Raw genomic sequence first — 16,765 nt, 5'->3', positions numbered from 1 at the left:
TGCATTTTAAAACAGTCATATAATTTCTTTAATAATTACTATGTAAACACTGAACACGCACAAATAACGATGAGACTCTCTTCTATCACCTGCAAAAAAAAGTTTATTGATCCCATTTTCCGTTCTTTAGTTATGAGCCGGAGAAGATAGCTTGATTAGACCAAAAACAGCCCTTTTTTTCTACGAGCTGAGATAATGACCCTTTTGTGAAAGGAAGCATTTCAAGCACATCATTGACTCATTGCTAATATTTTCTGATGTAATGCTGCAGCTGCCTGGGTCTGTTGTATGCTGTAGTGTCCTGCGTGCCCCACCTCCCCCCCTCCTCTCTCATCTGGAGTGCGCTGTCGCCACCTAAGGGTTCTGTAAAATAGGTTAGACACATTCAATAGCTATCATATTGTAAGAGGCGATGTAAGAGGCATAGATCGACCCCCCCCCCGTCAAAAAACAATTTCGAGTTACTGACGCCATTTGGCGTCGCTGGCAGCCTACGGTAAATTTCTAATGACGCCATATGGCGTCGCTGGCACTCAATGTGTTAACTTCAACGAAGCGGATAAGTGAGTTGCACGCGCTATCCGTGCATGAGTCTTGCTTACGCTTCACCCCAGACTGGGGGAAGGTAGTGCTGCGCCCTAACCCGGCCTTCGTGCCTAAAGTTAGAGACTCGGCGTATAGCTGTGCCACGCTGGAGCTTCAGGCTTTCCATCCTCCACCTTTCACAGGGGAGGAGGAGGCTCGGCTTAACCTGCTTTGTCCAGTCAGAGCGTTGCGCTTCTATGTAGACAGGTCTAGGGAATACAGGAAAAGCAATCAGCTTTTCGTGTCCTGGGGGCCCCCGCGTAAGGGGAGGCCCCTGACCTGCCAGCGTCTATCACACTGGGTGGTGGAGGCCATCGTCCTGGCTTACGAGAGCCGTGGACTGAGACCTCCTGAGGGCCTGCGGGCCCATTCCACCAGAGGCATGGCCACCTCATGGGCCCTTTTTCAAGGTGTCGCTGTGAGGGACATATGTGCTGCCGCCAGCTGGGCATTCCCACATACTTTCATGCGGTTCTACCGCCTGGACGTCACTGAGCCTTCGGTGGCTCATTCAGTCCTGAGTGTGGGGTCTGGCTAATTGTGTGCTGAAGTCCACAGGTTGGGATCGGGGATTCAACCTGTCACAGGTTATGGTCAGGTGGGCTTCGGAGCATGCAATCCGGGAGTGGGCCATATCTCCCATAGGTGAGACACCGAATGAGAGATGAAATAGAACGTAAGGTTACTTGACGTAACCCCGGTTCTATGAATCTCGAGTGAGGTGTCTCACAAATCTGCCCTTCTTGCGAAAGTTGTGGTACGTGGAAGAGAGCCTTATGGAATGAAGTTCCGGGTGACTTCCGCGGCCTAATATAGAGGGCCGTCCCGTATCACCTGTAAGGTGATTGGTCTGCCGGTTGGCAGACGTGGTGCAATTGGAGGTTCCATAAGTCGGTCACGCGAGGGCGTTCCCATAGGTGAGACACCTCACTCGAGATTCATAGAACCGGGGTTACGTCAAGTAACCTTACGTTTCTTATAAGTGGTTTGTCCCCTTGTTTTGATATGTGATTGGTCATGCTTACACATTTTGAGATGGGTTATCTGCTCCTGTCAAGCAGATTTAGACTGAGGGGTTTTCTTAAATTTTTCTTATTTTTCTTATAGGCTACTTCTAATGTGCTTTTGGTATCACTTATATCGTTGTGGCAGATACCATTTATACAGATTGACACTAGTATATATCTACAATTGTCCATATTTATCTACATCTTTTTTATATTTGTCTTGATACTTGAATACCTGTTCACAGATTTATTTCTTTTAGGATCTGTGAGTGATTTAATCAGTCATGTCGATGTATTCTGATTAGCTGTGCGGTCATCTTATTTATTTGTTATGTAGGTTCTTGACCACTCTGTCTGTTCTAGATATGTTGGAGATTGATTAATTGATTGATGCATGCATTTTCCACAGCTGGTTTCATTCAGCATGGTCCTGGCTTCTACTTATATGGGTCACACCCACTGTTTGTAGCAACGCTGAGGAAAGCCTGTGAGGCTGAAACGCGTCCGTTGTACTACTGCTGCTGTGCGCATTAAAAGTTTAAACTTTATAGACATCTGTGAGTGCTGTTTTTGATTTATTTTTTTAGTTGTAAACACAGAAATGAATCACTAAGTCCTCAACATATACAAGGTAATGGTTTGGTGATATTTAATAGTGCAGAATCCTACACATAGTGCCTTTAAGGACTTCCCATAAATAACCAGTGTAGTAATTCCACAATATGCATTTCTGCCACAATGGTCCGATTCTAGACTTGAGGTTGAGTCAGCTGTTCCCAGTTCCTAGAAGTTGGTCTACACCGGAACTCTATGCTTGCTGCCTTCGGGGATTTCCTCTTCCATCTGTGAGTTTGTATCCCAGGTCCGACCACATGTGCAGCAGGCTGCAGATGTCTATCGGGTCACTGCCTTGACTGACTTCCCCTGGCATCGGCCCCGTTTGTCAAGACGAGAGAGCAGAGGCGCTGGAGAAGGAGGGCTGTGGAGACTGCTGTAGAAAAATAAACCTGAATCAAAGCTCACAAATGAGACACAGCTCATTGCTCTTCTGTCTAAATATTTCATAACCCCGGCCTGATTTCGGCACAGAACGGAGCATTAAGGAAGACATAAGACTCTGAAGACTGATCTCTCCTCCGCCTCTGTTTTCTGCTAATTGGGCTGCTCTGAAGAAACAACATGGTCTGCAGAGATTGCAGGGCAGAGCGCAGCAGAATATATATTGAGTGCAGACCTGGAGTAGCATAGAAATATTGCTTCCAAAGAAGAAACTACCGCAAGAAACTGTTTACATGAGCTGAAAACCTAACGTGTAAAGTTACAGTGCATGTTACCACAAGAAGCATTACGCTACCACCAACGCTGCCATTTGCTCTTACATGGGCCAACATTCCCCCAGCCTCTGACGGGAAGCGAGGGACAGTGCCAGGCACTTATAAAACATGGTAATGTAGGAAGTAGAGAAGCTGCTTCTAGTCACTGGGTGATTTGTGCCGCTGTGGACAGGCTCCCACAAATATTTGTGTGAACCATCTCTGTGTGGACCCCCTTCTCTCTTCTTCTCCCCCTCTGTCATGTCTTTCTTATTTGCACCTCTGCCAGGCTCTCTACCCCCCTCTTTCTTTCTCAGTCACTTTTTCCTTCCTGTGCTTTTCTTCTCTCTCTCTCTCTCTCTCTCTCTTTCTGTCTCTCTACCTCAGTACATGTTCCATTCTATCTCTTCCGTAATGCCGTTCTCATTCCTCTCGGGATTCCTTTATTTGGGGATCTTGAGTCCGGTTGAGTCTTGTTATGGTTACCTTCCCGATCTGTATATATTAAGTTCCTCTTCTCCGATAGAATCTGTGGTCAGCGGGCCTCCGGAGAGCGACCGCACATTGTTCCCACCCGCGGGTGGCATATAAGGAGAAATGTAGGCCCATCCTCTCCACGCAGAAGACCTAAACCAGCTTGATGAAGTCTGTTTGCTCCCGGCTCAACAGCCTCCACTTGAAACCTGCGGCGATCGCCACTTGAACTCAGGCCCGTGAGGCGACGCTGCTCATCTGGAACAGTCATAAAGGATGTGTGTGTGTGTGTGTGTGTGTGTGTGTGTGTGTGTGTGTGTGTGTGTGTGTGTGTGTGTGCGCGCGCGCGCGCCTGTGCGCGCGCGTGTGTGTGTAGGAAACGCAAGAGGAAAGCAAAACAGGACACGGTTGCATATATATGGCTCTGTAAAACTGACATCAGATATCAGCAGACCCGAGGGTGTGTGAGGAGATAAAAGGGCCGATAAAAGTGGGGAGAAAGAGAGACAGGGCGAGCGATAAAGCGGGGGTGAAAATAACAGATATGGGTGTGTGATGGCTGGAGACGCGGTTGTTTTTTCGGCAATGGCTCTCGAGCTGCAGCAGCTGCCGTTTCTGCAGTGACGGCCAAGTTCCTGACGGCTCCCTGGATACTTGTTCTTCTCCTCTCCAGCTCTCTTCTCTCCTCTACCCCCTTCTCTCTCTCCAACTTTCTATCCCTCTCTTCTCTATCTGCGGTCTCCGACTTAATTACCCACTTAAGCCCAGCACTCCCGCTGCTCATGGGTTTTGGGAAGTGGAAGCGGAGATGGAGAGAGATCAGTAATCGGCCTCACCTAGAAATATCGTATCCGCCACTGATGCGCTTTTTCCACTGGCCTTAATACCATGGCAGGGCAGCGCTGGACTCATTTGATTGTGCAGCGTGTGATTGTATAACCATTTCATAACATCGAGATAAGTTTGAATTACTCCACTCATGTGGAATAGGATACGTCAGGAGTGATAAACAGGTTCTGGATCCGGCGTGCACCCTGGCCCTGGACCAGGAAATAGACCTCATCTACTGCTGTGCCTGTCTCAGGATTACTGTTGTGTCATTGGTGAAATGAAATAATACAAGCACGAATTCGCAATAACTGTGACCAGATATGCGAATTTCCGAAATGCACTTTTTGTGGTAACATCATCCACTCCATTCACTCCATTATGAAATTTGCCCCCCTTTTAGCCGATTGGCGTGAACACAAACACACACCTTCACAAACACACTTGAACTCTATGCCAAATTTCAGCCTTCTAGGGCGGAAACTGTGGCCGCTAGCATGGTGAACGAAATGCACTTTTTGTGGACTGACCAACAGAATGACTTATACTGTAGAGCTGCTGGTCGCAGCTAAAAAGATACTGAATGATAACATGAATGAAAATAAGTTGTATTAACTGTGCCATAATGAGAGATAAGTTGAATTACTAAATGTAAACAATTCCGTTTTAGAGTCGAATTGTGCAATTAAACATTTGTATTGTCATTCTCACCAACTTTTTGTCTTCACCTCCTTGTTTGCCTGTTTTTTGCAGCATGGCTGTGGGAACTTCATCCGGGTGGTGCAGCCTTACAACAGGACGCACCTGTTCATGTGCGGCAGTGGAGCTTACAGTCCCGTCTGTGTCTACGTGAACAGGGGCCGGAGACCAGAGGTGGGGACACTCAGCCTAGTCCTGCTAAGTTTCTGGGAGACAGGCCTGTTGCTCAGCTTAGCCGTCTGATAGCATGGAATATTAATTATAGTATTAATTTACTTGTTACAGCCTTGGACCGGTAATTCATTACTCTACTCGGTATATTACATTTCTGTAATATATGACACGTTCTGTATATTACACCCTCGACATTGGCGCCATCGCGTCCTCTCTAACCTTCATAAATCAGCATATCTCTGATTCAGCTCCTGTGGACGGTCATGGAAACCAAACCAGTGTTGCTGTTGAATGCAAATGTGATCTTGTCGCTCAATAAAAGCATTGTAGTGGGAATACTGCCAGCCAGAGCGAGTCAACTTTGCTGCCATTTCTCATCTAAACTCATTTAGAGTGTGAGCGGGTGACTAATCACGGAAAAGCACTGGGGGATTTGGGTGGAATATAGTTTTTGGATACATTCTGGTTATTTAGAGTGGGTGGAAACAAAATTAGCTAATTATATTATGATTGCTAATTACAGTATTATGACTGAAATTATGTTATTGGGAGAAGTAAGCAATGTCATTACTGTAGGGCGCACCACCCAACACTGGAACTGTATGAATTGGGTGTCCGCCACAACAGTTCATACCGAATTGCTTTAATCTCATGATAGTTTAGGTTTCTTACAATAGCACATTCTTTCACAAAATTATTAGGAATTTGTGTGTCATTGTATGGTAAGTTTCAGAATCCACAACTTTATGCAAAAAGTCACTGTCACCTTACTCGGTCTCTCTGTTACCACATACCACAGGAGATGTTGAGGATAAGATGGAGAGAAGGGATTGATAGAGGATGGCTGGAGGGCTTTTTTCTTTCTTTTCTGGGCACTCTGCTCTCGTCTCTGGCCACACAGCTCTGGAAGTGAGAGCGAGGAAGCCCTCCAGGAGAAAAGTGCTCACAACATTTAGCCACAGTCCGCAGATCGCTGCCAAACACTAATAAGTCCAGAGCTCCCGACCAGGCTCTTTCCGCACTGCGGTGCCTTTTGTCATTCTGGGTTTTTGTTTGAAAGGAAGAATGCTCTGTTTTCAACCTCTGAGCTCCAACATGTCAGGGTCTCAGATAAGGGATCTGTTAAGTATAACAGGCTGCTGTAGCGGGAAAGCTGACTGCAAGCTCACCATGAGTAGACCTTTATTGTTTTATTGGGATCTCCATTAACTGGCAGATTAATGACAGCTTGTCTCTGGGGTCCTCACAAAAAGGAATATAATACACACAATCAATAATAAGATAAGAAAATAGTTAAAGTCCCTGGAAACCAAAATCCACAAAAACCTAACTATTAAATTTAGGGTCTTATGTGAGTAATTGTGTGCCTCAGAAAAGAGAGAGAATTACTTTCAACCCTAACCCCAAAAATCGACACTTTTCTACAAGGTCTGGATTTCCATTTCCTCATTGAAGAGAGCGGAGCGCGCGGTGCTAAAATGCATGATCTTATCATGTCATAAGATTTAATCGAATCACACACACGCACGTGCGCACACACACACTGACACACACACAGTAGCGCTGTGCACTCGCAGCGCATCGGCGAGTGTGTTCACCGAGCAACGCGCGAACACACACACACACACACTCCATCTCTCTTTCCTTCTCTCTCTCTCCTTCTCTCTCTCTCTCTCCTCCGAGCAGTCTCCTCCGAGAGAGAGAGGAAAAGACCTGCTGCAGACGGGACATGCCCACACAGTCCGCGGGAGAAAATACACTCTAAGATCTAATTGATTCTCATGACTTTTGCCATGACTGTCAAACCTAAATTTATATACGGTACTTTGCTACGTTCATCATCGTTCAAATTTGGCTGGTGGCTTATTAACATAGGTTCCTGTGATGTGATGAACTCAAAATGCTAAATAATAATAAAAATATTTCTGGTTTCCAGGGACTTTAAGATGCCCATATTAACAATAAAAAAATACATTTAAACTAAATGTGATTTCATTGTTTCAGGAATTTTAGTAGTAATAGTAGTGGTAGTAGTAGTAGTAGTAGTAGTTGTTGGAGCAGTAGGAGTAGTAACAGTAGTGGTGGTGGTCCCACAGAACCAAACACCACAAAAGGGGTGTAACCATGTGTCTATTAACACCTGGGTGCAAATAGACACTGAAGAATAAATCACTAGCACATCAAGAAAATGACACTTCATTTAAATAAAACACTTGAAATAAGTTGATTATCACTAACGTTGTCTTACCCAAGATGATCACTTATATTAAAGGGCCCATATTTTGCTAATATAATATATTATGATTTTATTGTTGGCCTCCTCTAGAGTGGCTTTGCATGATTCATACAGTAGTTCAAAAAACACATTGTTTATCTTGTACTGGCTCTGACGGGCCCCCTTCAGTTCACCTTCTGTCTGAAACACAATGTTTTAGTCTTCTAGTCGGATGCGCCCACCCGCACAGCGCCCCTCTGGTCGCTCTTAGAAACACAACAGCAAAAACGTGTGCAACACATTGTGCAACACCATAACGTTTTCCCCTACTTCCCAGCGAGCATTTTTTGGTTGAAAAGACGTTTAAAAAACGTTTAGGGTCGACGTTGAAAAAACGTGCAAGGAAGGTTTGAAAGTGAAGGTTTTTTCACCCACTATTTGCAGACGTTGATTGAACGTTCAGATTTAGACCATATTTCACCAGGATCTTAAGTTAAAAATCCAACAGAGGACACGGGATTCCACAGGATTCGAACCACGGATCTCGGCATTCAGGCCAACACTCTTTATGAAGTGAGCTATACATTCACTAGAAAGATACTGTACTGGGCTCCAGGCATATATATAGTCTATTACTATCTCATACATAACTTGTACATGATTGTACGGCTTCACAGGCTAAACAATCAGGAACAGGTATATTTTATATCATGTGTGCCAGACTATTATATTATGTAACAATAAAATTATGTTGACTGTGTGTGCGTCTATGTACGGTAGTCTGTATGGCTTCAGAGGCTTCATTTAACACCGGCAACTCAGGGGGGACAGAGCCTTGTAGCCTATACAGTCTGTTAATAATATAGCGTGCCCAGAGCACCTCGTTCTGCACTTGGGGTGCAACCCAATATCACCCAGATTTCAACTAAAAATCAACGTTGAAAAAACGTTTTGTGCTCGCATGGGTTATAACACATCCATTCCCCAATCCGCCAAGTCCATGATCCAGCGTTACAATATCTATCTCTAATCTATCTATCTATATATCTATCTGCCTGACTGTCCATTTATCTTATAGATGATTGATAGATAGATCGAACAGGACAGGCTATCTGGCGACTATCTTTGGCTACTAAATTTGGTAGTTGTAAAACTATTATAACAAGCAACGGGGGGGTACGGTGGTGCAGTGGTAAGCGCTGTCGCCTCACAGCTCGAAGGTCCTGGGTTCGATTCCCACCTGGGACGCTGTGAGCGCTGAAGGAATGCGTGCCCGTCCGCATGTCCTCGAGTGCCCACCGCCCGGGTGGGGTAGTCAAAAGGGCATTTCTGTGTGGAGTTTGCATGTTTTTCCCGTGCCTCAAGTGGTTGTCAAAACAAATTTGACTATTGATGAAAAAGGTGACTTCAAGATTCAAGATTTTTATTGTCACTCCATGGTACAAGTATCACGTGTGAAATTCTTGTGCTGTGGGCTCCGTTTACAACATAGTACAAATGTAGGCATATGAGTGCAAAAACAACAAGAGACACAACAAGCAATAAGGCAGTATAGTGATAAGACAAGTCAGAGACAGTGGCATATTCACTGCACATAGGTGCACATGTCCTGTGCATACTTTAGCCGTGCTTAAACATTTTAAATTCGGCGTATTTGACATATAGGTGCAAATAGCATATTCCTTATTAAACATACAATTAAACTCTGCGTTTTAAATTCGACGTATTTGACATACGGGTGCAAATAGCATATTCCTTATTAAACATACAATTAAACGTTAGACATACGTAATAGTAGCAGCTACAGTGCGGTACAGTACGGCTACTACACTATTTGTGTATGTTAAGGAGTCTCGTGGCCTGCGGGAAGAAACTGTTCCTCAAGCGATTTGTGCGTGCTTTTGGAACCCTGTATCTTCTCCCTGAGGGTAGCAGGGAGAACAGGCTGTTGTGGGGATGGTTTGTGTCTTTGATGATCTTCAGGGACCTCCTGAGGCACCGCTGTTTATACAGTTCATGCAGATCTGGCAACTCACATCCTGTTACGTGCTGGGCCGCGCGTCTCACTCTCCGTAGCGCCCTGCGGTCCATGGTGGTACAGTTCCCGTACCAGGTGGTGAAGCAGCCAGTCAGCAGGCTTTCAATGGTGCCTCTGTAGAAGTCCGTGAGGATTTCTGGCCTTAGCCCAAATTTCTTCAGGCGCCTGAGTCCATGTATTCGCTGTTGGGCCTTTTTGACAACAGTGGCGGTGTGGCCGGCCCAAGTCAGGTCCTGGTGGATGTTGACTCCCAGGTACTTGAAGCTGTCCACCCTTTCCACCACTGTGCCGTTGATGCTGATTGGGGGGGGTGTGCCCCCCCCCTCCTGTAGTCTACAATGATCTCCTTGGTCTTGGAGACGTTCAGAGAGAGGTGGTTGTCCTGGCACCATTGTTCCAGGGCCCCCACCTCCTCTCTGTAGGCCGTCTCGTCGCCCCCCGAGATCAGCCCCACGACCGCTGTGTCGTCTGCAAACTTCACGATGGTGTTCGAAGTTTGAGTCGCCACGCAGTCGTGGGTGTAGAGGTCGTACCAGAAGGGGCTGGAGACGCACCCCTGGGGCGCTCCTATGCTGATGGTCAGTGGTGAGGAGGTGAGGTTGCCCACCCTCTTGGATGTATTACATACAGCTGCATTACATACATACAGATAGATCGATTAACAAGCAAGCTATCAATTTATCTATAACACCCAGCTCCGCTAGGCAGAGCTGCATGGCCAGGACATTTACTTGAGCGGCTAGGCCAGTAGTAGGGTGTCACTTACCGCGGCCGCCGTAACGTTACGCCCCGCCAGGGGAGCTTCACACTAATCAATATCGTCTCATTCAAGCCACAACTGAACAAAATGTCTCACATATGCTATTTTCAGCCGTTTTAATACACTGGTTTTTATTTAACGTTACAAACCCAACAAGACATCAGAAGCTAACGTAGCTAGTTAGCCAACTTTCCAAATGCTTGTGGGGCCACGGACGCAACAAAAATCAAATGTTACAGGTTCTGAAAATGTGTGCCTTCGTCATTCCAGCTATTCTATCGATTTGTCATACGTCTATGAAACTCTGTGCTGCTAGGCTAACATAGCAAGCGCTAATCTTATCTGCCAATTAACATTAGCGCTTCCTAGCACATACAGCACGTTGTTTAGCAGTACAACCGATGCTGGAATGAGACATTTTCAGAACTTACCACTTCAGTCCTACATCCTCGCTCACTTCCAAGTAGTCTCCTTGTTCTTGCCGTCCTGAATCCGTTATTCCATGAGACTACCGGTGTGTGTGCTAGCCAAGTCCCAGTCTGACAGCCAGGTTGACAAGGGAACAAGGACTATCTACGTCACCTACACCAGTGGCTCTCGCACAAATCCGGTGCCATCTCGTGTACGGGATTTCATGGTGGGGGGAGGGGTTTCATGGGGGTAACATTCAAACACTTTCACCTATTTGAAACTTACCGTAGTCCACATTTAATATGACCATCCGAGATTGTAACAGCATATATGATACAAATTAAGAAATGTATAGGGCCCCTTTAAGAAAAATTTGATTTTTAGCACTGAACGCTAATGACTTGTTAAGATGGATATTTTTTGCAGTGAGTTCAGCAGCCTTCCAGACAGTGTCAGTCCAGCTCCAGAACCTGTCAACCCTTAGACACATTTTCCTGGACGAGTGCTCCTCTGTTGACGTCACTCACATCCCCATTAGAGGAAGCTGCACTGGTCAGGAAGCTGTTCAGTTTACCCAGGTCACTGCAAAAGCAAGAGCCATCCGGAGAGTCCAAATCCTCCACAAGGAAGGGGGTTGAGGATTTGGCAACTTCCCCACCTGAGATGGAGAAACGGCTATCCAAGACATTAGCAGGGGAATTCCTCCTCCCCTCCCAGATAGAATGTTTTTTTAAAGCTCCACATAGGCCTGTTAAGGTGGACAGGCGAGGACTGTCTTCTTTTAAACCAGAAGGGGAAGTTAAGAAAGGCTACCTTGTGGAACATTTGGTCTGCTCATAATCACATTTTTATTGTGGTAGAGGGCACTGGGCAGAATATCCCCGAGTTCTCATATAAAACTACCTCTGACAGACATGGGGCTCTATCGTCGCAAAGGCGGTAATTTTGCATTAGCGCCCATTTTGCGCTGGAATAGCGTGTCACATGGCCCAAAATTACCAATTTGGAATGGATTCTCAATCTCAATATCCTTTATTTAATCAGGTAAAAAACTCAGATTAAAACCTCTTTTCCAAGAGCGACCTGGCCAAAACAGCAGTATAAAGACAGGTACATCAATACACACAAACACAAAATAAGCAGATAAAATACAGTCAGTCACACTCAGGAAACAATAGTGAGGTTACACCGCAGGGCAATCACAAGAGCGAAAATAACAAATTTCTGTCTTAAAATTCACCTGAATTCCCCCAGAGTTATAAGATTAGATAATTTAAAGTCCTTCTGCAAATCATTCCAGGTAGAGGGGCAGAAAATTTAAAAGCCTTTTTACCCAGTTCAGTTCTGACTCTAGGGACCTGCATCTGAATGATGTCCTGAGAGATATGTAGGAAGAAGCCCAATAATATATTTATAGATAAAAGTCAGCCAGTGAGAGAGTCTACGGACAGATAGATGGACAATTTGCAACAGCATACAAAGTGCAATGATGTACACGATAGCTGCAGTTAGTCATAAAACGCAAAGCACAGTGGTACACCGTGTTCAGTTTCTTTAAGTACTGGGCAGGAGCATTCATGAAAAGCAGATCTCCATAATCCAACAAGGGTAGAAAAGTTGTCGTGATCAAGTGTTTCCTGACTTGAGATGAGAAACATGATTTATTTCTTAAAAAGAAACCTAATTTAAGTTTCAGCTTAGAAACAAGTTTAACAACATGAGATTTAAAAGACAAGTTCTCATCAATTAAAATACCTAAGTATTTGTAAGATGTGACCATTTCAATTTCAACCCCTTGAACAGTGGACAGCCTAGGAAGGTGAGATGGAAGCTGCTTGCCATTTGAAAATAGCATGGTCTTTGATTTATCTGCATTTAATACCAGTTTAAGCTGAGTCAGACGGGACTGAACAGCATCAAAGGCAGACTGCAAGAATCTTTTGCAAGAATCTTTTGAAAGTGTTGTCTGACAATGCCACCTAGGAATTGCTGAGAGCCTAGGACTCTGATAAAAGGCTACTGTAATACACAGGTTATTTACACCAGGGTTGAGCAGAATTAAAATGACTAAAACCAAAGGTAGAAAAAGTAACTGTTTATTGATTAAAAAAAAATGTGCCCCAAACCCAGCCCAAAGCCCATCCACGTCATTGCGTCCACTGGTCCGAGGTAGTCCCGTTTCCCACTCTGGTCCACCGCTTTCCTTAGGGGGACTAGAACACAGGAGTCAACCACCAATGCCCCACAGCACTCAGGTCTGGAGTCGGGTCAAACTGCCAGGGCACGTAGGCCTACAACTTGAAAGTAACTTATTCACTATGCCACAGCACACTGTCACTGCAAACTTTATATGTACTCATAGGTACCCGTAGGTATTAAGCTTTCATGCAAATCACTGCACTCAGGTTTAGATTATGGAGTATATATGGGAACATAACACTCCAAAAGGGACACAGTGGCCTGAGTGGTCGGGGCAGGTAGTCAAAAATAGGGCTAAGTGTCTGGACCGATAGAATAAAAATGGGCTTAATAAATGGGCTTAATAAATAGTAAAAAGGAATAAAATGTCGGGCAATTAGTTAAAAGCTAAAAGCTGGCAATGGCAGCCTCCATAGAAACAAGTGGAGCAAGGGATGAGCGGGTACTTAACTCGAAGAGGGGTGAGTCGTGACGTCACCCCTCTGCCGCGGTTGGATGACTTCCCCCTGCTCCACTGATGAGACCTCTCATGTCCGGAATCAGCCCCACAAGGCCCGTCAGCGTCCGGGACCAGTCACCACGCCTCGCTCGTTGGCCTCACGTTGTGTTGGTTTGGTCTCTCAATCGAGGAACGGCAGCTGGAAGAGACTGGGGAGCCCCACCCCGCCCGCGGCTCCCAGTTCCAGGTGGAGCGGCTTCCGGGCCTTCCCCCTCTCTCCTTCTCCCCCGTGAATCCGCCACCATGCGCCCATAGGTGCGCCCAGGAGAGAGGGGTACTCAGCGGCCATCCCAGCCGAAGCCACTCGCAGCTGCATCTCACCCAAGCCGCAGGCAGGGCTAAACGCTGCTCCCCATCTCAGCCGCTCCTCCTCTGCACTCCTGCTGTCAGTCTGTCATCTTCCTTCTCCTCTGGTCTCCCATAGAAAGCCGCAGGAATGAGTCCGGAAAACATCGATGCTAACACACCCGGTTCTTCACCGTTTTCGCCTATGGGATTTTTGAAAGGGTTTTTGGCGCGATGCTTCAAATAAGGTCTGTGGTTAACACAAGCTTATTCAAACGCAAACCAGTGTTCAGCAGGATAATCTTCACACATGAGGACCACTTTTATGAGTTTTTAAGCTTTTACGTGCCGTTAAAAGGGCGGCTAGCTAGCAAACGGCTAAATGAGACTACACTGTTGAGTTGACGGGGATATATTATACATCAATAACGTCATCACTCAAAGGACGAACATGGAAATGACCTTTCCCTCACCTGGTTCAGCCCGGGGTAATCAGTGCACACCTCAACAACACTCCAGGTTGAGTGGTGACGTGACGTGGAAACCTATGCGACACTGTGTAGTTCTGGATTAGCTTAGCACAAGCTTTTTACTTCTAGGGCTCGCATTTACGCTTCACAACTCATGAAAGTGGTCCTTATGTGTGAAGATTATCCCTCTGAACACTGGTTCACGTTTGATTAAGCTTGAGACCTTATTTGAAGCATCACGCCAAAAACCCATTCAAAAATCCCATAGGCAGAAACAGTGAAGAACCATGAAGTCTAGTCATTCCGACTACAAAAATACATCATCCCTGCGGCTCTCTATTGTCTGTGGCTCATGCTGCTTATATACCCAGCACCTGTGCTGCCTGCACAGGTGAGGGTACTTGCTGTGATTACGGCAACAGCTAGCTGTGGCCTTCAGGGACAGTCAGACACAACATGGCATATAAAGAATTAACGTTTCCAAACAATCTGAACAAAGTAAAGAATGCAAAAACTGGCCCCATCACAAGCGCAGCGCAAAGCCCTAATTGTGGGCGTCTCGGCCCGATGCGCTTCGCATCATCTTGTGCAAACCTCTATAGGTGTGTTTATGCCCAAAAGAGTATTCACACGTGTGAGCTCATGTCCAGTCCACTCCCCTTAAAAGCCACAGTCATGTCTATGACAGCAGCTTCTTTCTTGCTGAGTGCCCAAGCAGAGGGACAGAGTGAGAGAGAGAGAGAGAGAAGAGAGGGGAGCAAGAGAGGGAGAGAGAGAGAGAGAGGGGTGAGAACAAGAGAGGGAAGAGAGAGGGAGAGAATTGGAGGGTGAACCAGTTCGGATTCAGATAAACCATTAGAAACTAATGAAAATTGATGCTGATGGAACAATCCATTTGAAACACAACAAAAGGGCTGCCACGCAGTTACGCAGTGAATATCCCCATGTCCCAAAGCGTGCGCTTACTGTAATTAGTCGTTTCGTTCATATACTGTAGGCTATAACATAAACATTTAAAAATATTTGTTTCTTTAATAGGGTAGGGATGTGTGAGATTTTAATTCTAGCCTTTTTCAATAGCCTACTGTATATCAGAATTGTCCACTCGGGGTAAGCTATTGTTGCATGGTGCAATAGGTTACTGTATAGTCTACTGGCCGGCACAACTTTCTCAAAAGCAATCTACTGTTACCTCACACCACAGACCTGTATGGTCAGGGATTCTGTGGCCTAATAAAACCATGACAAACGAATTCTCATTTTTAAATCAAGGTGTGTGTTTTCTGCAATGTAGGCTATAGTTGAAAATCAACGTGGCATTCTGAGGAGGGAAGAGTGTGTGCGTACGCGAGGTGTTAGAGAGAGTGACATCCATGCCGTGTGTAATGTATTCAAGCGAGGATTTCCTGCACTGTGCAGCGAATACTGTGTGCGCTCAGGCGTACGCCTGGGGTAGTGTTTTTCTTTGCGCTAAGACCTGCTATTCGGTGGCGTTAAAATTTAGAGCACCAAAGGCCCAATTTTCTAACACATTCTGCTGGAACGCCTATTTTGGCACGGGCTACGCCCAAACCTGTGTTTACGCTTGGAACATGGCGATGGTATCTTCGCCAGAGCGCAAAATGACACTTGCAGGAGGCAGATGATAGGCTAAGAGGCGCACGGACATGCCTGGACCACACCTACACCTGTGTCTGCGCTTAGATTCCATCGCAAAACTGGATGGTGGATGCAGACGATAGCTTAAGATGTAGGGAAGATAGCATAAGAGGTGCGCAAACGATAGCCCCGTACGTCGATAGGGCCCATATAAGGATGGAGAGACTCAGGTCCCTAAGGACCAACTCACTTAAAGCATCTGGGACCTTAATGAGGTTAGGGGCGGCGAGTGACTTGCCCGGCTGGTTCCTCATTGACCTCTTGCATGGGACCCCATACACAACGAGTGTCGATGTTACATGTATGCGTTTCTTTCCTTTCCTTTCCTGTGTCTGAGCCTGTTTGTTTGTCTTGTTCTTGATTTGTTTCAAGAAATTTTGAAAAATAAAATGTTGGGGAAAAAACGACCTCTCTATCTCTCTCCTCTCTGTCAGGAGCAAGTCTTCCACATCGACTCGAGGAGCGATTCTGGCAAGGGACGCTGCTCCTTCAACCCCCAAGTGAACACCGTTTCCGTCATGCTCAGTAGGTGCCTCCTGCCCTCCGCTGTCTGTTTTTCTGTCTTTTCACAACCCCAACATTCTTATACACTACAAAAAACCACAAGTCGTCCAGTCATTTTAACTTCTTTCCAGACCTATCAAGCTCATTTCCGTGATATTTTTAGTCAAATGGTCTCACTGCACTGGCGGATAATCTTGCTGGTTTCAATCATTTTCACTGAATACATGCCAAAATGACTTTGACGAAATCATCATAAAAGAATGAAGAAAACAAGAAACTTTCCCTTTTTTCCACTTTTACCAAATAAATTAAGTTTACATGATGCTGAAAAAGAGCCAGAAACCAGTGCAGTAAGGTGATTTCACGCAAACAACAAAAATCTCAAAATAAGTTTAATAAATCTGGATCATAGACTGTATAAAAATATGGACTAAGACATTGTGACGTCACCCGTTGGTTTGTGGATTCCCTACTTGAAAGTAGCGATTGAGACCATCAACTCATTAGGAAAGTGTTTACTGAGGTCATAAATCAAGTGAGAAGTAGGGTCATTTCCCCATTGATTTGCATTGATGACTTGCTGGTCATCAGAAAGAATGCAGGTTTAAGGCACTTCCACATTGGCTTCACTTTTCAGCTGTGGAG

At 45.6% G+C, this 16,765-nt stretch overlaps 1 protein-coding gene across 1 annotated transcript in view; it reads left to right on the top strand.

Annotated features, from left to right (window-relative positions):
- sema3c (sema domain, immunoglobulin domain (Ig), short basic domain, secreted, (semaphorin) 3C) overlaps nt 1-16,765 on the top strand; it is a gene marked incomplete at its 3' end in the record, with an annotated part of 113,456 nt that overhangs the window by 46,638 nt on the left and 50,053 nt on the right. The window contains exons 5-6 of the mRNA XM_083632073.1: nt 4,961-5,080; nt 16,051-16,141. Of these exons, the coding sequence (XP_083488199.1) occupies nt 4,961-5,080; nt 16,051-16,141 (211 nt within the window). The remainder of the gene's footprint in view (nt 1-4,960; nt 5,081-16,050; nt 16,142-16,765) is intronic.

The sequence above is a fragment of the Poromitra crassiceps genome (genome assembly GCF_964638095.1).
Source record: "Poromitra crassiceps genome assembly, chromosome: 2".
Taxonomy (NCBI): Eukaryota; Metazoa; Chordata; class Actinopteri; order Beryciformes; family Melamphaidae; genus Poromitra; species Poromitra crassiceps.
The sequence above is the reverse complement of the archived record's forward strand: the minus strand, read 5'-3'. Positions and strand labels throughout refer to the sequence as shown.